The following is a 25,890-nucleotide window of genomic DNA, read 5'->3' as shown; positions in this document are numbered from 1 at the left end:
TTCAAACATTATTTCAAAAAACATGAATTTAAAGTTCATCAATAATATTATTGTTTTAATCACACGAAACCCTATTTCAAAATTACATTGTAATTATGTATTAACAATGGTTTAATCGATCAGACATTCGTTTTACATCAATTCAAATAACATTACATAAATAACTATTAATTAATATTATACTTTATTCGTATTGTTCTAACCAACCGTTCAATAATTAAGTTTATACTGCCATGTGAACATTTTTTTTTCGTTTTATGATTATTTGAATTAGTAGATATGGTACAGTGTATTTTACAAATATTCAATATTAAAATAAAGTTGATCAATACTCTCGGATATCAATGTTGTTGATAAGTTCGTACATCTGATTTTAGCAATACACTTCCGTCCGATAAGCTCCTGATGAGCAAATGATAAACACATGATTAAAATAATAACTGAGTCAACTAGCTATTTAGTTCTTTATTTATACGTTGTCAATTCCACTCCTGTTTGATATTATACAAATGTCTAGTGGTTTTAATCGTATTCAAATACGTGCCAAGGATTTTAATAGAAAAAAAGCCATTGAATTTATTCCAAAACAAAATGTGTATTGTCCTTCTGTATTTATAAATTATATTATACTTATATACATATATACATTCAATATATTATATTATTATATTAAGCATAAGTAAAATATTTATGTTCGTGAACAATTTTATAATGACGTATAAAATCAATATTATTAATGTAACATCAGTCGTTGCAATTAACTATACGACATTAGGTTTCATTAAAAATAAATAGACTGCCATTTTCATGCAATATTATATTTATTATCAAAGAAAAAAATTATATTAAGCTCTAAAAGTGTGCAGTTTCAATCAAACGTATTATAATGAGTTGGATATCTGCAGTAGTGCATACTGCACATAATAGGTACCTGTATAAATCTGTTTATAACTTTTATATTTTGTCGTCTTGTATTAAAATATAACATATAATAATGTGAAATAATTTGCTTCGTCATTTTAATTTTGTATTCGTCCAGATTCATGCATTTGATCATAATATATATAAATATAAAGTAACTAATTGATCCTGCGTGGACGGTGACAATTTAATTGCCCGTGGATTCACCTCTTTTTAAACTCCATTAATTAATGTAAGCTGTTCAGATTTTTAACGCAGTGATTTGGATTGTTTCATTCAAGTATAAATTACAAATCTAAATTTGTGTACAATTATAATAACCATTTTCTTTTTTTATTCAATGGCAACCATTATACAAACAAAAAGATATTTGTTTTTCGTGCCCTTCTTTAAAATGAAAAATTAGCTTCGAGGTTCACATCTTCTGGTACTTATGTGGTACATTACAGAACCACGAGTGCGATAGACTTGGATGTGGATCACTTACAAGTATCAACACACACACTCGCAAACATACTACCTTTTCTTTTAGATTTTCATTTATTTGTTTTCTAAGCTTTAATAATTGTAGGTTGTCATCTAAACTTAATGATACGTTATTTAGATTTTTGTTTTTAAGTTTCGTACCAAGTTAAAATTTAAGGAGGATGATAGTCTATAGTTTTAAAATAATTTTAAAAATATATTTTAATATTTTGGAATTTATTACTATAAAAAGTAATTCCATCATAATCACGTATTGACAATATAGATTTGTTTTAGTCTTATTTTAGGAACACTTAGGAGAAAATATTATGGTTTTTAATATTGTATGGCGAGACCTTTGATTGAAATCGACACGCATAATGTTGTAATATTATTATTACAATGTCATACCGTACACAAAGTTTAGTCGCTTTCGATTCCTATATTTTGTAAATTTTCATTTGCATATTACACTGCATGCGTATTTCAGATATAATAGTATTCGAACTCAAGCTCGACGGAACATTTGTAATATTATTCAGTGCATTTGGAAACAACTATTGTTATGTACTTTATTGAACTTTATTGGTGTGTGTCCGGGTGTTCCAAATGTCTTTAACATCTTGACTGGTATAAATATCGCGAGTGTCGTTTCCACAGCTAGGCCATTATTTCGCACGCGCCCGACATTCGGGAAGGAACCTGAGAATAAAAACGCGCAGTGAAATAATCTAATGGACTTTCGTGTCGGTGCCATGAATTACTGTAATGTCCTAAGTTTATTGCACGTGTGACAAACATTGAGCGCGTATAAAGTATGACATTATGCTGCCAAGAAAATATTATTATTGACACTGCTGCGAGGGGACGATCACGCCGCGTGGGCAGTTCAACCATCGCACAACGGCGGCCACTGTCGCCGCGATTCGTGTCTTGTAATAATTGTGACAATAATCTCAAGATACACGTTATACTTCTTAATCCAAAATATGCTATACGTATCGAGAGTAATTATTAATAAATCGGTACACGGTGACGTTCAATAATTTATTATTCGATTATCATCTCGTGCTCGAATTCAGAACGTTCATCTCACTACTGCGTGGATGTACCTATTATTAATACACGAAAAGTATGCACTAAATCGATTATAGTTTCCGTAATAGTATAAATAATATTGAATTTTGATAATAAAAAAAAACATGTTAAATAACAACCAATACGTATTTAAAATTTAAATACATATCTAAATAATTAGGTTATCCATATAATATAACGTACGTAATATAATATAAACGCATAAGAATGACATTGTGCCTCCAAGAAAATATTATTATTCGCACTGTTGCAAACACACCTAGTGGTCATTTCCATATTTATTACACAACGTCTACTGTCAACGCAATTCGTGACTTGTAATTGGGACATTAATCGCAAATTCACAAGATACGCATTTTCCTCTGTAATTCACACCCATCGTAAGTAATTAGATGACATTGAATAATTGAATAATTATATTAGATTATTGTCAAGTTCTCAAGTTTATAACGTTTATTTTACCACTGTATTTTAATAATTATTTAATGAAAAATATGCATGCAATCGATTAAATAATATCTATTATAACCCATAATAGTATTAATAATTGAACTGTAATAAAAAAACTTACCTAGCCTAATCTAACCTTCAATGACTAAACTGTTCAGTCACCAAAACTATTCCCAAAATCTTGTTGTTATTTCGTCATCAAATAAATATCTACATGATCAGGTTAACGACACAATATGTGTATAATATAATATCTATACAAAACAACATTACTTAATACTTACATACTTTTAACTGAATTGAATAAACTTCTTTTTTTTCATTAAAACTTAAAAGAAATGTTCATAAAAGAAAATATCCCTGAAGTCTTCATACGATATTTTTTCTCCAATCTAATATCGCTGTCTTAAGAAGACGGTAAGTTGACTAGGTTCAGTCGTATTGAATAACATACGTCTTTACGGTCTATTCACTTGTAGGTCACTTTGTTTTGTAAATCGATTGCTCATTTTTTTAACTTATAGACCATTATATTTTGTCGCCAATTAATTCTTCTGATTTATCAGTCAATTATAGTACGTAAAAAGTTGTGCACTAAAATTACTTGAAAATATAACCTAAAAATATCAAATGTTAAGAAAAATAGGATAAATATGATGCATATAGAACTATAAACACACACATACAAGTATACAACACACACACACACACACACACACACACGCACACGCACACGCACACACACTCACATATTAACAATAAATAAGATAGAATGTCATTCAAAAAACAAGCGTTAAGTATTATAAATGTATAATAATAAGCGAGTAAACAAACTTACTTGATTTTTGACAATTTTAATAATTTTAAAAATAATCACACATAGTTGAGGATAATACCTATTTTTAAAATGTATTTACATAGGTAGACAGGTAGACTATAGAGCTAAATTGTATAAAACAATAAATTGATTAATATGGCGGAAAACATGAAACTTATCATTTTTTGTTAAATGAACCACGAATGATGAGACAATCAAACCCACAACACACCCGTGAAGCTTATACCGGATATGAAGTACGCTGTGCATCCGGTCAGAGTATATAATACAATGAATTTCTGCCAACTATATGTTTATGCTTGGTACGTCTGGGGTAAAAATGTTAGACAAAACGATTTTCCCTCAAATAATAAAAATAAATAAATAAACCAAAACCCCGGTCCTATTGTCATTTCATTCATAGTACCAAAAAAGCGATAAATTACAAGAAGATTACCGGACTGGATTCTGGCCAATTTTTATTTATACGTACATTGGACTTTTTTCATCAACCCGAGCATATTTTTAAGGATTTTAGTGTGCCGTCGCAGGAATATAGGCTACGGGGAGTGTTATTCTTTAGCTGGAGGTGGAGTTCGTTAGAATAGGCAGGGTTTGGTCGAAAAATCGTAAGCAAAAAAAAAACGTTTAAACGTGTCAACTACAGATATCGCACGGTCTCAGTTATGTTATATTTTAAATTTACTTTTTATAATATATAATAGGTACTACTATTATCAAAGGCGTTATATAACACCGTGGTATTTTATGCATCAAGATCGCAAAATATGCAGCTCATTGTATTTATGTTTCACATTTTGATTTTAAATTTAAATTAAACATCTTACACGATCGCAAAGGTACATATTATAAAAGCAAGTTAACTTAAAGGATTAATAATGTATGTACATATAAAGGGGCTGTATATATGAAATGGTACGTACTCTGCTGGATAATATATATTTTGAAAGTTATTTGCAAAGGAATTCCCCAGAATCATTAAGCAATCTTTCTGGTTCAGTTAGACAAATAAAATATGTGTAATTTTCATAAGTAAATTTTCTGAATATTATTTTAATTTATAAACCATATAATATAATATTTTAATTCATAACTTAGTATTTATAAAATAATATTATTTGAAAAAAGTTTTTTAATGAGCATACTCACTACTCAGATGTCAACATAATATAAATCAATATATAATATGTACCCGACTTTATTTAACAGTATTTTTTTTTAATTGAACTTGCATTCTATTAATTCGTAATCAGCTAACATTTCATTTTAATTATGTGATTATGTCGAGCAGGGAAGGTAAAAAATGAGGTTTTCAGTGATACTTTTTATCTCTAAAAACATAATTTATGATTGTTTGGCACAGTCAGTAGATTTTAAAAAAAAAGTATCAAATAAAAATGTCTAAATAAAATGATAATAAAGGAGACGAATAAACCAATAAATATCGTATTCCGATAATTATAATTTTTATTTTACTTTATTATCTACGAGTCTTGAATGATGATTTAAAATATCGAAAAATACACACACTACAATAGGATTTACGTACCAAGAATCAAGATGTTGGACTATGAAGCAAATTATTGCGAAATCCTACGATAACAATTAATTATATTACTATGTATTTCACAAAATTGAAATCGACGCGTTATCTGTAAAGATTTCGTCTGCAGCATTATTAATCGAGAGGTTGTGGACACGAAACGAGCTCATTATTCTTCATTTTTTTTTCGAAAAGAGGGTATCCCACCCGAGACGTTTTGAGAGAGATTCCCGAGATTTACATAGTAAGTGTAAATAACAATTAACATTCGGGATAGTGTGTATATTCTCTGCAGAAGGGTTTGCAGCCTGTGGGTCGTTTCCGTTTATTCGCCGGAGGCAATTCTCGAAATGAACAAAGTGCATACGGAATAATATACGCTAACTGGCGGCTGTGCTTGATAATATTGTAAATTGTTTAGTTTGTCTCAAATGTATCGAAGATTTAGACTATAGTGTTGAACGACTATTATATATTATTATCGCCATGACGATATCATTTATATTATATCGAGGAAATAACTACGGAACACCGGATTTGCTTCATCTCCGACTTGGAATATTATGAGACGGCGGAACAATCGGGGGGCAGAGATAATCGGGAAAAAGGCTATCGACCGCTCCCTTATTGATTACGCACAGATTCGAGACTGCAGGGTACACGAGCAAAAAGTTTGAAATAGATAGTAATAATTGTTGATAAAAAAAAGTTGGTGCATTATACGGCGTATCGTAAATGAAAAGACGACGTTTATATGTGTACTTGGAGTATTTGGAGAATAATGAAATGAAAAGAACAACAGGGCTGCAGAGAAAGAGTCAAAAGAAGTTTTCGAGTAGGACGGTGGCATTATTGTTACCTATTAAGACCGGGCAAATGTTGGCGATGGGTTTTCGAATGATGACAAGCGCGCTTGTGTAATTTGAATTTATTATTGTAGAGTTTGAGGGTGGGGGTGAATAACGGGCGGTGGTCGAAAAACTATACCACGGGCCCACGGTGTACCAGAAAATATAATCTATGAATGTGTGAGTGAATGGCTTCATTGTGGTAAATCAATTCCTAACGCGAGATTGGTATTAACAATAATATTATGATAACTGCAGCTGAACAGAAAAAAAATATATTCGAGTAAGATTCGACAGCTCAATTGTAAATATCAGAAGGATGGTAATATTAAGTAATTGGTATACGCGCAGGCAGTGTTATAAGTTATAACGTCTGGCATTGTTTGACTGACTAGAAACAAGACGAAGGATGCCACCAAACTCATGCAGAAATACAAAAAAAAATAGCAAACGAATCGGTAGAACTTTGTGGGTTTTAAACCGAAATATGATAGTGATTTCATTTTCTCCGATACGATATTATAATTTAGTACTGTCTATACTGTATAACTTTTATCGAATACCTTCTGAGAATCATCTACCGATTTTATACTTATTTCCGTTTCGATTTATTTTATGTGTTGAGTTTCCAACCAACGCTGAACGCATTGTTGATGCCACCGCCGCCGCCGCCGCCACGAATTCTTTTCTTATGATCGCATAATAAAACCGAAAGTTCTGTTTATTTGTTTTTCCTCTCTCATCAACAACGAAAATTTCTGAAGTCCGGGCAACCAGTAATAATGATCTTATTGGATATTTGAATAATAGATTAGGAGTGTATGGCATGATTAATTTAAAGCACAATGTTTTGCAGTTTAGTTTATAATTCAATTATTATAATCCGAAATTCATTTACGAGTAATTTTAGCAAATACGTGTAAGTACAGTAAAACTAATATAATAATAGTCTTGTTGTTATTCTTCCGTACTTTTTAAAATTGTATGACTAACAAAAACAATGCAAATATATTATGTTATGTTAAATTAACTTTTTAAAGTTTTGTTCTCTTCGATATATGCGAAAAAAAGTTCTCTAACGGTACATAATATTATAATTTCACAATAATATAATTATTATTTTATAGTATTCAACTATATTTGTGCAATGTTTTTAATTTTATTCTCTTGAAATTTGTTGGTAATTCGTATTAAATGTTTTGAGTAACGTAATTTCACAAAGGTTCCTAAAAAGTATACATATATACGTGTACATATCGGGTATATAGTTTGATATTAAATATTTAAAAACTGTATTTACTAAAAATACACGATATAATAATTACACATACAAACAATTTAACTCTAAAACTCCCTAGTTGCAACATAAGTTTTAATACCGTACACAATTGAATACAATTTCAACAGAATAATTTAGTAATTTAAATGTATGCACATAATTATTGTATAAAATATAATTCAACATTTATGAACATTTTTTGTACCGAATATTTATGATGTTCGGTTCAATGCTATTTGCGTTTTACCATTAGTTTGGAATGCATTTTCTAACCCATATTACACGTATTTACATTTTAAATCTATATATTTTCAAAGAGCAACCAAAAATCAAAACAATTTATAATTTATAGGAAATTATAATTACTTTTTGAATGTACACATACGTCATGAATCAAATGTAGCAATTTTAAGTGACACTGTATATAAAAAAAAATGACATAGTTTATAATACATAATACTGATATATATGTATATTTATTTCTACCGATGTTAATAAATACGATGTATAAACTGTTATACATCGATATTTTTTAAGAACAATGTTAGGCTGTTGTTGATTTATTCACACAATTGAAAAACCAAAACTGGTCATTTACTGAAAAAAATACAAAAAAAAAAAACTTCCATTAAAATTTTATATTAGTTCAATTGACTGCCTAAAATTCCCCAGATTAATGGTGGTTACGAAATTGAATTCATGAAATGCGCAAAGCTTACATGAGTAATCTGAGTAGCTTGACTACATTTTCAAATATTTTAGCATCCCCGTTTTTGAGTTAGGACGACAGTACATAATTTTGAATTAATTATAAAATTACAAGGTTCAAGGTTTTTTTCATAAAAAAAAGTATAAACGAATGTATAATTGTTCAAAAAATACGTGTATGATATCTGATTCCTAAAACAAGATTACAATATCAATATCAATATAAATAAACATGTATAAACGACAAAATTTATTCTCATTAATTAAGTTTAATAAATTATACGTTTTAAAACATGTTAGCTTACAGTGTTAAATATACTGTGTTAATTCAATTAAAAGGTTTTGACATCTCCTGCGGCGTCATATTAGTTCTTAGAAGTGTTTTTTTATAATGTTAGAGTTAGGGAATAATTTTAGACATTTTAAACCAAAAATATGCTTATTATATATTTAGTAATGTTATGAATAACTAACGTATTTGAAATATTAAATATTAAAGTCTATAGTTTATTATTTATCCATTTAAAAAAAGTACCAGTACTACCTCAATTGCCTGCTCAAGTCTACCAAGTTTAAGCACGCTTAAAACTTCAAGAGTAAGTAGGTATATTAAGTTATGAAATCTTTTTTGTCTTGTGGTTTATGTTTTTGGGTTTAATAAAGGGGGTGAGAGGGCATAGCCCTCCGCGGTTATGTAAAGTACATTAATTAGCTAAGGACGCAAATTTGTTTGTGTCACCAGCTAGTACTGATTCTATATTTCTTTTCCAAGTTAAGTAATATAAATAAGATCTTGTCTTCTGGTTAACACGCCTTCGACGTGTTGAACAAATAACCGTAATCACACAAATTCCATGATTGTGTACCATATATGATCAGTAATTTCCAAGTATAGATATTGAAATTGGACAACAATATAATATTGTGAATATGATTAATTCACAACGAAATATAGGTACAAATTGCTACATCGAATTCTCTTAGTTTTCCTTCCATTCACTACAACATATAATTATATTGAAGTTCTTGAACAATATAATGCTCTATAAACATTTATTTTCAATTAACGTTATTTGACTATAAATATTTGAATATTTGTATACCTATAGTACTAAACTCGTTTTATTTTTCATATTTCATTATTGACAAATCAAAAAATATAACGCAATTTTAACCGTGCCATACTCACAATGTTCAGCTAAAAGCAAACAATTTAAAGTTATATGATATTATATATTCAGGTTATCTGTACAGCCATTCAAAATAATTAAAATTATACACGGTCTATATATTTTTCGATTATAAACAGAATTTTAAAACACGATACCTTCGTCGTATAATTAAAACGGCACACTTTAAAGTATTGTTAAACTAATTACACGGTGGTGAAAAAAAAACCAAGACATCTTACAAAAGGTGGAACGACGTGAAAAGTCGTTGGGTGAAATTTCAACGGTGTATTTTTAAACAAGAACCCCCCCGTGATAGATAATTGAAATTCATATTTGAGTGAATCGTCAGGAAATTGAAATTTAACACGCTGTAATTTCGAATCGTGATTAAAACGTAACACTCGATCCACACACTCGTCTGGCCGCTGTATACACAAATAATTAGAAATAAATTACCATGTTCAACCAGGTATACAATATTTACATTAGAGCTAGTTATAAATTCACAATATTTCGTATATTATTCGAACTCAGCCAAATTGAATTGGGTACGACGCGACGTAGAACTGCAATATTTATATCCGCGGTCAGAAGCCAGGTAATAATTATAATACACATTGGTATGTATAGGAAACAATACATGATCTAACGAAAATCGAAATATTTTTTCTTGACGATTTCTCTATAATGATGATGTAGTTATAATTTTATGTTTTAAGCTCCTACATGCATACGACAACAAAATCCACAATAAAATAAACGAACAAAGATAATTTTGGAATATTCTTGAGACAATAATATAATACGATGCACATTGTACAAACATAACAACGCTAATAATAATAATATATTGTAATAAATGTGAATTTTAAAACTGTTAGCTATAGAGTACATTACCAAAACAGTTTTATTGAATAATTTTTGTTTTTGTTTTCATTAAAATAAAGAACAAAATAATAATATTAACATTACATCTAGGCATAACTTTATATGTATTTTTTTGAGTGATAGATCTAATAAATTCTAATATAGAACGTCTGAATAAAATATTTACTCAAATATAAATTATAAACGAAAAATTATTCATTCAATTAATATTTCACGACAACTGATTAATACACTAGTACAGCTTTGTAATAAACCTACAGACTACGCCATATGATATTGAAAATTGTTTTTTTTTTAAACTATCAAAAATGAAGCATAGATAATTTAACCATCGTAGGTCAACATTAAATAAAAATTTAATGTTATATGAAATCAATAACGTTCACATCAACTGGTAGACGGCGGATCATAATCGAAAAATACCTACACTCGTCCGAAAGCTTAATTGTTTTTATAAAACCATCCACCGTCGTCTAGTGTATTAAAGCACAAGCACCATGGGAAAATCTAAGGTAAATATCCTGGTTTTTCGGATCACTACAATACAATAACTCAAAATAATATTATGTTGACATTTTTTTCATTTCCTTATTCAAACTATCAAAACTAATAAAATATGCATAACTTTAACTAGGGGCTTGATTTGATCGAATAATTGAGTCAATACCTTATCGCAGTGTAATATTATATGAAATTGATTATAAAACCAATATAATAGTACATTCAACATAGTATGAACACGACCATACGTTGTTGCATTAAATGGTTAGAGCATCAAATAACATTTAATTCAAGAGGCCACGTGCTCCAGTCACCCATTTAATCGGTTTTCTATATCAATACAATATGCGTATATTGATTTATACGTATTAATTGATTTTTTGTATGTTTTTCCCAACTTTATCTCTTTGAGCTATGAATAATTGTAATTTTTATTTGTAACCATTTGTGACCATGTTAAACTACCGTTCGTCGTAAATTACCTAACAATAGTAATGTGGTTTTATTTCAATAATGTTTTTAACCACTGCAAAAACCTAAGTTCCGATAAAAATATTTTTTTTCAAAATATCAGTAGAAGTTCTTAAAAATCTTACGTTCATAATATAAGTATATAAGATAAATACCCAAAATAGTCATGTCTCGTGAAATTGAATCAAATTCTGAATTTTTAGTATTAAACTAATGTGTAAATGACATATATTATTAATTATTTACAACAAATATGTCTTACAGTACTTTTTGTCGTTGTATATACTAACTAGTTAGATCCCATTAATTTGTAATGAAAAACAATATAGAAAACTATTTGTGGACTCTGTTAAATATATTAAACGTGCAAATAATGAAAACTCGACCACATCCTAGTTTTGTTTTGTTTATTATTGTTGAAATCGTATAAATTATTTACAGATCGTTAGCCGTCTAGACTCTTTTAAAATATTTGTTTTTTTGTGGTATTATTATTAAAAGGTCCTAACTCGTTGTTATAGTTGACAATTAGTTCAAATAGTATTTGAATATAGGTACTTAAATTCTAAAATGGACGGGACACATACAACCTATATTGTATTTAACTACACGGTACAAATTGAAAACAATAAACTATATTATTACAAATACTTATTACTAGTTCTGTGCAGAGTGCATACTACCTGATAGTGTCCATATTTTTTTATGATTTAGATAATTTACTGATTATGGTTATTATTAATAATATCCGTTAGTTATCTGTAAACGGCTACCATTATTCCGGTTGACGCACGTAAACCAACTATGTAAAGTCATACAATATAATGTACACATATTTAGAATAAACTAGATTGCTAACCGTGATAATACGTGAAGCCACCATCCGCCATTTAAAAATAGGCCAATGGGGTCTTATCGCACCTATATAAATGTTGATAACATGATAGCACGGTTGATAATGAACCACGTAGAGCACGATTATAGATAGTATACTATCAATAATCGTGATGTAGAGTAATATTTTACTATATTATTACTCTAGGTAATGAACATAGATAATTTTTACAAATACAAATTATTTAATGTTATCTCATAAACACGAGTGACAACGAACATTGGCCTCGATTAAAATGGCTTCCGGTAGCTTCAACCAATTACACAGGTGCTGTATCGCAGTTACCAATCTATAGTTTATTCTATACATCTGTGATACAATGTCAAAAAAGAAAAGTTGTCACATTTTTTTTTTAACTAAAAATAAATGACAAGCCAAACAAGTTAATATTATGCAATAAGTGATTTTGGTGACAACGGCCGTCGTCTTACAATGATCATAGTGAAACGCAAGATGGGTGAGCACTCAGTACTGCCTATAACCGGCAGGTTGCACAAGCGTACGCAGACAATATCTTCATATTATGATATTCCAGCCGATCGATATAATATTATAGGTGTTGAAGTACTCAAATTATTCCAGTAAAACGAGTTTTTTTTCGATTTCCGCGACAATGAATTTTTATTTTTCTGCGCGACATGCTCGTCTGCCGTTCACGTNTTTTTTTTTAAGAGATGCTTCTATAATATTATCGCTCTCAACAAGTGGGGAGAGTTTTGACATACCGTTTGTTCCACCGGTCTGTTCCATGTCAATGTTATTGGACATGATGAATATTTTTGTTTAAATAATAAAAAAAAAACTTGTTTTTATTAATGTGTTAATGATTAGATTTATACTATATTTAGAAATAGTATTATTTATTACAATTCATTTTTCACAATACACTTATAGTATAATAGCTTAGGTACACACCCTGAACTAAAGTTGTTTGAACTCATAGCATAGTACACTGTACTTAAAATCAAATATTTAACCAATGAAATTGGCTTAGAGTTCCAATACAATTTTGTGTACACTCTTTCGTGGAGGTAACACCAAAGATTTAAATTGTATGTAATTATAAAGCAATGGTCCACGTGGGGAATGATAAATAAGAGTTCCAATACTTTCGTATACACTCCTGTGTGGTACATAACCAAAATAAAATTGTAATAATGATTCCACTTATATTTAAAAAAACGCAGGCTGATAGGATATCTATAGTAGTAGGTCGTATTGATCGCACAAAAACTGCTACCGCTAAAAAAAAAAAAAATTATTAGTTATTAAATTTAGTTAATTAAATTGTAAAATACTTTTAAAGCCATTTGAACAACATTTTATTTTGATAAAACTAAAAACCTAATAAATTTAATGCTATTCAATTTTTCTAAAAAAAATAGGTTAGATTGATTAGTAATAATGTACACCAAATAACTTTATAAAATATCAATTTTAAGTTGTAACATTATGCATTTTGATAATTTGAGCGTTTGCATACACTTAATTCTAAAATATAATTTTTATGACCAATTTTTTCAACTATATAACACATACTACAATATAGTACTCACAGCGAGTAGTTCTTAATTTGGTTTAATTTATAATATGTATTGTATTTAACATTAAGAAATTAGTATTGTAATATGAATGCAAATGAAAGAAAAAAAACCCCACCTAAATAACTTTCAAAATGTGAGCACAATTATTTTTTTCTAACTCTTACGACCCAAACGCTTACTTTAATATTACTATAGTCAATGACCCATTATCAAACTTGAAGTTTTCATTTGTTATGATGATTCAATTGCTTATGCAAGTTCTGAGTAAAAATTAGTTTAAAATTATTGTCACATATTGTAGAAAAATTTAAACTTCATAAACAAACAGAATGTTCTTAACTTAAAGTTGTATAATAGGCCAATTCAGTACAATATTAAACTGCTCAGACATCCCCCTAAACACTACTGAAAACAAATTATAATAATTTATTGACTTAATAAAATGTATAAGTTTATATTCCCATTATAATGATGTGTAATTATTTAGGTAAGAGTTTTGTTTTCTATTCTAGCGATTAATTCAATTTTATACAGTGATGATATATTTAATTATTTTAAAAGAACAAAAATATATTTTCACGGACGGAGCGTATGACCATGTATAAGCTATCAGAACATTCAGAACTCTTTTGAAAAAATGTTCCGGGCTCGCCTACAACCATTAAATCTGACCTAATAGTTGGATTTGAATATTAGCAAAAAGTTATTTATTTTTAAATGCAATAATAGTATCAATCTCTGTTGCAAAGCATTGTCTAGTTGAGCGTGCTATTAAACTAGCAAACTATTTTGATACTAAACTAGTTTGCGAGTTAAGTTCAAATATTTCAACTTTACTAGCAAACAAGCACGCTATAATAATCCGTTGCGAGTAAAAATAGTATCATGTAATTGGGAAATAGTTGTTTATTTTGAACTAGTAGCTTGTATTTCCCCGGTAGTGTGTGTGAAAACAACAGCAGTGAGTTTGTGAAAACACTAAAAACGATACGTCGATACCTAATATTCATTATTTAGATATTATAATATGTTTTAATTATTTATTGTTTCTGTTAATTTTCTTGTTGAATATATCATAAACAAATTAATGTTGAGTCAAGTTAAGTTGAACAATGATGATATTTTCCAATTTCTCGATGTATACTAACAATATCCAATATTATGGAACATTAAACATAAAGATTATTTAAATAGAAACTTAAAAATCAATAATTTTGAAAAACTTAAAAATAATTTAAGTAGTATCGGACTTGTTGTGGACAGTGATCAATTGCGTCTTAAAATTAAATCGATTCGTGAAGTATACAGACAGGAAATCGCAAAAATCAATAGGAGCAAAAAAAAGTGGAGCTGGTACTGATTCTTTATATAAACCAAAACTTATTTGGTTTAATCGAGCCAATACCTTTTTGAATGAAGTTACCTCAACACGTGAATCGTCGTCAAATTTGGTAAGTTTTATTTTTATTATACATTTTACTATAAATTTTTCGTTTACAATTTTTATCCATCTTGTATATATGGTATTTAATTACTAAATTAATAATGTTTTTCTCAAACTAAGTGGTTATATTTGACTCTAAAATTGTAGCAATCTGATGTAAGCATATTGTAATAATTAGCATATTTTTTAATATACTTAGATTAGATTAGAATTTTAAAATTAAAATAAATATAGAAAATATAGTATAATAAATATATAGTATATATTTAACTCAAAAATGAAGAACTTACAAATATTTTATTTATATAATATTTATTATTAGGTAAGTATATTATAGACTTGCCAAATAATGAATACAATTAAATTAAATTATTAATATGTTTTAAATATTCGCAAATTAATGTATAAAATTAAGTTTCATGATTAATCTGTTATTCCACATTTTTGCCACTGCCATGGAACGGAACCCTCGTTGAAAAAAAAATCTGTGTATTTTTTTCTTATGCTCTCAGCACCTTGTTTATAATTGTTGCTTCCTAATTGCGATGTTGATGCCAATCCACTTGTAAAATCACGCCACAACCCTAAAGTAACCCCAGTGTTTAAATTTTCGGTGTCTACTGCATTAGATGGAAAATATGCATTTGAATTTGTCATCCGTAGCCAATTATGTAGAGCACAAGCACTCCAAATAACTTTGTCCACGGTTGATGGTTGTAATTCTATTGGTCTTAAAAATACTCTAAATCGCCAAACTAATATTCCGAAAGCATTTTCGACTACGCGCCTGGCCCTTGATAACCTATAACTAAAAATTACTTCCTTATTGGATAATTTTCCTTTGCTATAAGGTTTAATTAAATTTATTCTCAAAGGAAAAGCATCATCTCCTATTATCACATGTTCGTCAGGAAAACCTAGGGTATCATTTTCCATGGCTATATTTAATGTCGAGTCTCGAAATATGGGACTGTCACTTGCACGGCCATTTCCACCAATGTCTAAATAGCGGAAACAATAATTTGCATCTACCAGGGCAAATAAAATAACACTGAAGGTGCCTTTGTAATTGTAAAACGCTGAGCCGCTATTTATAGGTTTTTTAATTTGAACATGTTTTCCGTCAATTGATCCACAACACTTGGGGAAATTCCATCGTCTATCATATAATTCAGCAATTTTTGCCCATTCATCATTAGTGGTAGGTACCTACATAGAAGTAAAAATACAATACAGTAAACATTGTGTTTATATAATTAAATATTTCAAGTATATTATACAGAATGTAAAAGGATTTTCAATTATATTTATAATAATATTAATAACTATTTAATATTTTTATTGATTTTATTTTTGAAGTAGTAAAAGTGCTTCAATGTTAAAAACCCAAACAATGTTTAAAAAAGGTGGTTTCTGGTAGCAAAGTAAATCTATATTGTACTTTGGGGGGGGGGGGGCAAAACTAAAAAATTGTTAGTAGTTTTAAAATTATATAATTATGTTTTTTTGTTAGTTTTTTTTATAATTATTTATTTATTATTTCAAAATTTCCCAATACAGACACTGAATAATCCTAACAATGGAAATTATGAAGAGCCTCAAAAACAGACTGATTCAACTGAAGTAAATGAATTACAAGAGACTACTTTTAATTCTTCGAGTAGTACGAATTTTTGTGGAGAACTTTCTTCTGAACAAGAAAAATTGCCGGAGAAAATGAAACCACCAAAATTTACACCACGTAAGAAGAAACGTTCTGATGAACCTCTTCTTGAAAATGCATTAGCTAGTTTGGATGAAATGGCTGGGAAAATAAAAAATGAAGGCGCTTGTGATAAATTTGGAAAATATGTCTCTTCACAGTTACGCGAACTACCATTACGTCAAAGAATTCTCTTACAGCAGGAGATACAAACTGCTATTACTAATTCAATTCTACGCAATATTTCATCAGATGATAATCCAACACAGTTAATTCAACATCCATTTACATCACCAAATACAATTGTAACTTCAAACTCATCGAACATTTCTGAAGAAAGTCAAGCGGCTTCAACACATTCCGATTATAGTTCAACTGATGAAACAATCGATGTTATTAAAAAAGCTATGGAAAATACATTCGACGATTTTGTATTCGATTAAATCAAATATAGGTATAATAGATCGTACTACTGTATTCAATTCCTAATAATTTTTTATAATTTTACAATTAATATTATAATATTTTTTCAGTGTACTTAATAATAAACACAATAATAATATCTGATTTAATATAATCTAATAATTACCTAACATTGCTTTGATACCAGTGGCGTGACGAAGGACTATATTTGAGGCACGTNATTATAGGTGTTGAAGTACTCAAATTATTCCAGTAAAACGAGTTTTTTTTCGATTTCCGCGACAATGAATTTTTATTTTTCTGCGCGACATGCTCGTCTGCCGTTCACGTCAGTGGCGTGACGAAGGACTATATTTGAGGCACGTGCCTCAGTTTGAGGGGTGGTGGGTGTCCTGGGGACTGGGGTCCTATCTCACATTAAGAAAATATTTGCTCAGTTACCATTCATAAAATGTAAATACCCAGTCGTAATTTTGATACTGGACGGAAGTACCTACTAACACTCCCCACACGGCACACGAATACACGATATAGACAAAGTACATAATTAATAATTATATATAATATTATGATTAATGATATAATGATAATATTATGATTCTTTTCTTTGGGCAACACTGATTAGCCTAATGTCAACCATGTCAACCTAATCCTTTAGAATTAGAAGATAAAGTATTTCCAAAAACTTTTGAAAAAAATGGTAAATTTCGTTCATTTCATGCAAGTTATTATTACAAAACAGTACTAAATCAAGCTCCTTGTAAACGCTGGTGGTTGTCTTATTCTCTTTCAAAAAATAAAATATTCTGTATTTCATGCAAGTTGTTTGGGTTGCCAAAGGCAAAGAAAACTACTATTGTTGCAAATGGTTCTGGAGATTGGAAAAATATTAGTAGAATTATAGAAAACCATGAAATACTCCCAGATCATTTGCATTCTGAAATTAGTAGGAGCCTCTTCTCAAAAAACCTTAGATTAGATTTAAAGCTACCCTTGGTGTTTTCTGCGAATCGGCAAGTAGCTGAAAATCGGCAAGTAGTTAAAATCATTATTGATGCAATTATATATACAGCACGGCAAAACATAGCTTTGAGGGGCCATGATGAAAGTAGAAAATCACTAAATAAAGGAAATTTTTTGGAATTAGTTGATTTATTAGCAAACTACCATGCACCATTACAAATACATCTTGATAAAATGAATGCTAAATCCCATAACCGTCTTACATTCATGTCGAATGTCACACAAAATACCATACTAGACATTTTAAAAGAACAAATACGTTCTTCTATTATAAATGAAATTAAAATGTCAAAAATGTTTTCTATTATAATTGATACTACCACTGATGTTGCCAATCTTGAACAATTCACTTTGATTGCTAGATACGTTTTTGAAGGGATTATTCAAGAAAAACTAATTTCTCTGGTAACAGCTGAAGATGGAACGGGAAGAGGATTATTTGATTATTTGAAGTATTTTGTAATATTTCTAAAAAATATGATTTGAATTGGAAAGAACAATTATATGCTCAATCATATGACGGAGCAGCATCGATGCAAGGTGAATATTCAGGCCTCCGCACATTAATTCAGCTAGAAAATCCAAGGGCAAAATACATATGGTGTTTTGCACACCGCTTAAATTTAGTTATCGTAGATACAGCTGATTCTAGTGTACACACTAGACAATTTCTTGGTGATCTTCAAGCATTAATTGGATTTATGAGAGCCAGAAAGAGAACATCGGAGTTTGTTAAGTACCAAAAACTCATTTATCCTACTGAAAGAATCCGTAGAATAAAATCATTTTCCACAACGAGATGGACTTCTCATGACCGTGTTATCATTGTTATTTTTGAAAAATATAAAGCATTATATGAAACTTTAGAATGTTTAGTTAAATCAACTGACAGAGTTACATCATCTGGTGCAAAGAATTTTCTGAATGTAATATCATTGTTTGATTTTGTTATAACAATGATATTATTAAGAAAAATATTTTCTATTACAACACCACTATCAAACTACTTACAATCTAAATCAGTAGACTTTATTGAAGCTCTGCGTTTAATCAATACTTCTAAAGAACAATTAGCTAAGATGAGAAGTGACAAAAAATATGAGGAAATGGTAAAAGATGCAAAACAATTTGCTAACCTTCATAATCTAGCAGAAGTAGACTTTAAAGAATCAAGAAAACGTACTAAAAAAATTTTACCTGGAGAAAAAGCTTCCGATGAAGTACAGAGCTCATCATTCGACAAGTATCGATGTCATACATACTTTACAGTTTTAGACAAAGTAATTATTTCAATTCAATCTTGATTCAATGACTCTAACAATATATTAAAAGATTTCACACTTTTATCACCAGAAAGATTAAGGAAATTTAAAAATGAAAATCAACATCTTCCTCAAGATAGTTTTGCTGACCTAGTGGCTTGGTTACCAGAAATTGATATAAATCAACTACGTAATGAGTATATTATTTTTTCTAAAAGTTTTGATGATCTCACATCAGGTATAGATTTACCTACTTTATTGCATTGCCCAGAATCAATATCATCAAGTGAAAGTTGTGAAGAAGAAGAAAAAAATATAACTCAAGATGAACAAATTAATAAGACAAAAATTGGTGTTAGTATTATTCTTTATACATTGTCCAAGTATGATTTGTCAGCAGCGTTTCCCAATTTGTATATAGCATACAAAGTCTTAGGGACTATACCAGTTACATCTGCATCTGCAGAAAGATCATTTTCCAAAGTAAGTTTGATTGCTAATTCTTCTGCTTCTAAAATATAAATGTTCTCAATCCCTAAGCTTTTAATTAAAAAATATATATTTAATTGCCTTGCTTTGTATTATAAAAGTTTAGATTTTAAACTTTATTTTTTACTTCTATGGGGTGAACGTTTAAAATTGAATATAGAGCTTAAGATTTTTGTGAAGGTCTCATAGTATTTATAATAACTTACCTATTCAGAAATACAATCGCATTATTTTAAACATTAAATTTATCGCTAATTACAATTATTATTATTTTCAGGTTAAACTTATTAAGACACGTTTACGTTCTACAATGGACCAGGGACGTTTGGAAAGCTTAATGTTTTTGAGCTGTGAAAGGGACATCAAAATTAATTATGAAGAGACAATAACATTCTTGGGAAAATCATCCGATGTGTTAAAAAAAGCATTATTATTTAAATGAATAAATATATTTTATATTATAAAAATTTTTTTTAATGTTTTTTGGTATGGGTGGTGGGTCTGACAATATAACTTGTGCCTCATAACTTGATGAAGTTCGCCACGCCACTGGTTCACGTAACCCAGATCGGTTCAATAAATCCTACCTACTTCCCTAAAAAGGTCCCATCTCGTCTCGCGAATACGAATATATATATATATTATGATATAATATACACATCATATTATAGGACGCGTATACGTAAACATTACACGGATGTAGATATAATAATATTACATTCTCACATAAAGGTTCTCTGATTTCACGCGCGCCCTACCAAGGAAATAAAGTTTTTCGCTATCCGTATCACGTTTGGATAACATGCAAAACGTGTACAACTATAACCTCGGTCGTTAATATACGCTCGGCCTGAACCACTACCAAGTCTAGAACTCTGGAAACTGATATTGTGTTCAAAGAATAGTCGGCGGGAGCGTGCTCGCGTAAATTATTACACGACTGTGCCGCCGCCTCGGCTGTTGGCACACGTCCGATGACGATTCTAGTTATACGGCAATTATTATTATTATTTCACACACGCGTGTGTGGAAAGTTAATTCGCATTATCGCCAAAACTTTGGGAACGCCTGTCGGGCAAAGTTTAAGAGGAGCCCCGAGGGGGGGGGGTGGAGGGATTCGCTTAACGATGACGATTATTGTCGCCTCCGTATCGGGGGACTTCACGCTCCTTATACAATATTATTATGTACGCGTTACGCAAACACATGTAATATGATTATATTTTGGTGATCGTCTGTTTGTGTGTTTCGCAGCTTGCAACCGGACATATCACGGCGAGGTGGGCCGAACGTACGAGCTGGAAGTCAGAAGACCCAGGGAAGACAGATTGCCATTCTTGTGCTACTTGAACTTTACAGCGGCCGGCGGCAAGTACGGCGACATAATACAGGTAAACCTTCGTTTTGAGCGCTACATAACTGTTTACGGATACGACTAAAGAGCTTAAAATATCGAACCGATGCTCTCTTACAGTGCATAATATACTGTTATATTTTAATACCGTAGAGCAATTAGTCATATACTAGCATATTAACCTGAATACATAGTATACATCACTCGTTGTGTGGTGTAGGTACGTAATTGACGTTGAAATGAGTTCGGCAGGTTGGATAAGGTAATAATATTATTATAGATACGTCGACTATGTACTGGTCGAGGATTTAAAATGTGATCGCATCGAAATCCCGACTGCATTGTCCGACGTGCACTTACGTATTGTACAGAGGTACCTTTCGTTTAGGATTATGCTCGTAACATTATTATTGTATTATTGTATTATTGTTACTCGATCGAGAAACGAATGGACAGTTGATGATGAACAGGAATTCAAAACGCCTTGTGAATATAAAAATACAATGATATGTGCGATCGACGTCTACAGTTTTGGTTTCTGAGCGTAGACACGGCAATATTAGTTGGAATATAATTATTACTATATCATTAGGTAGGTACATGTTATGTGTTTATCGCATACTATAATATAATATGTGATACCATTGATCTCGACGTACCCCACTTTATAGTTATATTGCACCGAAGACACTATGAATAAATTGTGTTGTGCACGTTATTCAAACGAAGTATAAAAAACCATAATACAATTAAATATATATAATATACATGAATTTAGAAATATGAAATTATATTATTGTGCTGTAAAAACTAGTTTCATAACGTTCGGGGGAAAGTTTGATTGAAAAAGTCATAAAACAACCGACCGAATACCGACTTCTTCAATGTATACGTATATAAAGAAATGATAATAATAAATACAAAAACCATTTGTATCATACATGTACTCGGGATCGTATTTTATACAAAAATTAAATTAAAAACAATAAAGAAAACACTATAATTGGAAAATGAAACAAAATGAAACTGCAAATTTCAATCTTATTCCTCCCTGAAGCATCGAAGTTTTTTTTTAAGGAACTTTTACTCCGTGCCTCTACCTCATGTAAACTTTGTTATTTTTTTTTTTTTACGAACAATCAAAGTTGACTGAGTGTGCGATTATAAAAAGCAAAAACTTTTTCTTCTACAAATAAACTCAGAATATAACACGGGAAAAACTATATGACCAAAGTTCAGTTATTTACTAGACGCTGATTTTTCTTTTTTTATGTAAAACTTGCTTACTTTCTTATGATAATGATAATACGAATAGGAAAAGAGAAGACATTTATCAAAACCAAAAATAATTTGTTATAAAAACTATGAATGAATTTTATTCTTTTTTTTTTGTGTTCAAGTGAATGTAAGCGCTTCTCCAATTACAAAATGTATCAGTATATGAAATTGATAAAATAATCGTATCTGCAAGCATAATATAGAATATTATAAAATATTATAATATTAAATAATTGGTAGGTACATTTGCTAAAAATAAAAATAAAAATATTTATTATTAATTTATAAAAACTAATCTTTTAAATTTAACTGCTTTCGAATATTTAAAAATTATTTAAAATCAATTGTTTATTTTATACTATAATTAGTCCACGTCTTAAATGCGTACAAAAATGTTATTATAATTTAACAAAGTTGGAAAAAACATGAAAAACCATTCACATTTTTTTAATCTTTTGTAAGGTTATGTAATAAGACTTCTAACGTTATTAAATTAAGTAAAATTATTATGTAAAAACCAACTGTGAACACTACTAAAATAAACTCCTTAGGTTTCCTTGTTAATCCATTATGGCTTTTGAAAACAACCTCAAGATATTTAAATTAATGAAATGCAAGAATATATTTTAATAATCATTAAAAGTGTATTATTTACAAACAAGGACCCACGTGACATTGAAACTGATCATTATTTTATTAGATGTCCACAATCCACTAATTAGAACAGAAAAAAATTAATATTCATCGTTTAATGTGAAAAAAAATCATGGTAATCACATAATTAAAATATAATCATGATAACAATAATAATTTAATATTCAATAATATTATAATCATTTTTTTTTTTTTAATAATTATGCTTCAATTGAAAACATGAATTGATACCAAAATTATAATAAATATTTTATAGAACAAATAATTGTATGAGGTCATAAATATTTAATATTTTTCGTGAAATAATTGCTACGGAATAATTTATTTATACAAATATTTATACATTATACCTGCGCCTTGCATACCATTATTAATATCTGTATCTACAGCGAAATTAAACTTAAAAACATAAATTAAACATTGAGACAATATTTTATTATTTATCGAGTATTAAGCAAAATAATATGAAATATGCAAAACTACGTAAAATGTATTTTCCTATGCCCATATTATGTGGTATTTTCACTTATGCTTGAAATTTTTTGCCGAAAAAATATGAATAACATGACGTCAGTAAATAGTTTAAGCAAAAGGGATCTCTAAAGAAACTCTATTCTATTATTCTTACCTATAGCAAAATTAAATAGCTCTATAACGATAATAAACTATCATTCTCTAAAATATTTAATAACGTAACAATATTATTAACATTCCCACACTAAACAAAACTAAACAACCAACATTATAATAGATTTCAAAACAAACTTAATATAATAATTATAATTAATTACTCCTAAAAAAAATGTATATAATATATTTTTGAGGTTTTTTCTAATGGTTTGCCTCCTCTCCACATGTCTTCTTGTATATTTGTTTCTGTTCAATAATTATCTATTTTATTTGTTTTGCAATTATAAATATAGGTTGCAAAAAAATTTTAATAGTGAAAAATACCATTAACATAATATCGACACGAAATTTGTTCGACCAATAATCATTAATTAATAATAATTTACTTATGATATGAAAAATATGTGCTGTTGCCACTATATTAGAATCTTCAAACAACGCGATTCGACAATATTTATTTGGTTATTTGTTTCCCCCATTGGACCGATACCCACACCTTTTATTTTTTTATAAGTTCACTCTTCTAGTGTGGTTTTCTGTAAACTATTGTATCGTATAACATGTTTAAGGGCGTTGTTTGATTTAAAAATATTTCTGTGGATCAAATTATTTGTTACGTATTTGTTGACAATTTCTTCTACCGCAATCGAGTGCCAACCTTTCGTATATTATGCATTTATGCAACACACTTCAACACTTCAAGTAAAACGCATTTGGACTTATCTTAATTTTTTGTACAGGGCAACAAAAAAAACTCATAAATGTGTCGAGTTCACCTTAATTTCAATTTTATTAATTCCACTATTACGCAGTAATTTTAAATACTATTGATTTACATTTTGAATTTATCATGAATGTTTATAGCCCTGTTAAACACTCGTCGAACAAGTATTCCATTACTGTGATAGCTCACACTCTGACTTTGGCTTTAGATTGCTTTTGTATGTAATTTGGATTATGTTTTTTTACTCATATGTATATTATTACGGATTTTAGTATTTTAACACATATATAATATGAGTTCGTCCATTTTGAAAATAGAGGAATTGAATTTGTTTCAATGTTTTTAACTGAAAATGTAATACAAAGAACAAAGACAAATATCATAAAATGGCATGTTTGTGATTTTTTCATAATATGGACCGCTGGCAAAAATTGTAATTATATATAGGTATAATATTTATATATGTATAAATGCATATATTTCAGTTGTCTGTTATGAATTATTCAATCGGTACCTGCAACATACAATGAAATGTACTCATATCTGGATTATATTTACACAGGATTTCGGTCTTTTTACTTTTTTTTTCTACGAAAAAAAAAACAAAACAAAAACCTATGTAAAAATATATCCTTTATGTTGAGTAGTATCAAAAGGACATAAATGTATTATGCATAAACGGATGAAGTACTTTTAAAATTCTTTAATGGTCCTTACGTCCAGACGCGCAACACTCGAGTCGTACTCTTTTTTCAAATTTAAGTACTTCTCGCGATTTTGGTGCGTGCGTTATTTTCTGCCAGCTAAAACTCAGTTTAATACTATGTGTACAATGATGTTTTAACAACATATTATTATGTGTTTCATTAAAATAATGTGCAAAATTAAAACAAACACTAATCTATTTGAGTAGGATAAATATGTTATAGTTGAACATACATGCATAGGTATACCGTTTCCAGTAATATCATTCCATATTCTATTGATAGTCTCAACTTTAAGACTAAGTAATTTTAATACACAATATTATGTTTCAATTGTATTGTATTGTAATGTACTATTATACTATCTGCAACACTTTACCGCCCCCCCCCCACCACCACAGTTTTGGGTATACCCTTTTACTACGATGTGGTTTATTGGTATTCAAATAATGAAAACTTAATTCAAACTTATATATTCACACTTAGTAAATAATGATGGTATTCATTTCACGAAATGGACAATATTTGTGTCCGTAAACCTAAAAATTCTAGGACGTTATGTCAAAATTCACATAATAAGAA

The 25,890-nt window shown here is 29.3% G+C and overlaps 1 protein-coding gene across 1 annotated transcript in view; it reads left to right on the top strand.

Moving 5' to 3' along the window:
• The window catches only part of LOC111041968, a 335,050-nt gene that overhangs the window by 284,242 nt on the left and 24,918 nt on the right, over positions 1–25,890 (top strand). The window contains 1 exon segment of the mRNA XM_022326436.1: positions 21,219–21,355. Within this exon segment, the coding sequence (XP_022182128.1) occupies positions 21,219–21,355 (137 nt within the window).

This window comes from Myzus persicae, unplaced genomic scaffold, assembly GCF_001856785.1.
Source record: "Myzus persicae strain clone G006 unplaced genomic scaffold, MPER_G0061.0, whole genome shotgun sequence".
Taxonomy (NCBI): domain Eukaryota; kingdom Metazoa; phylum Arthropoda; class Insecta; order Hemiptera; family Aphididae; genus Myzus; species Myzus persicae.
This window is presented reverse-complemented; position numbering and strand designations above follow the sequence as displayed.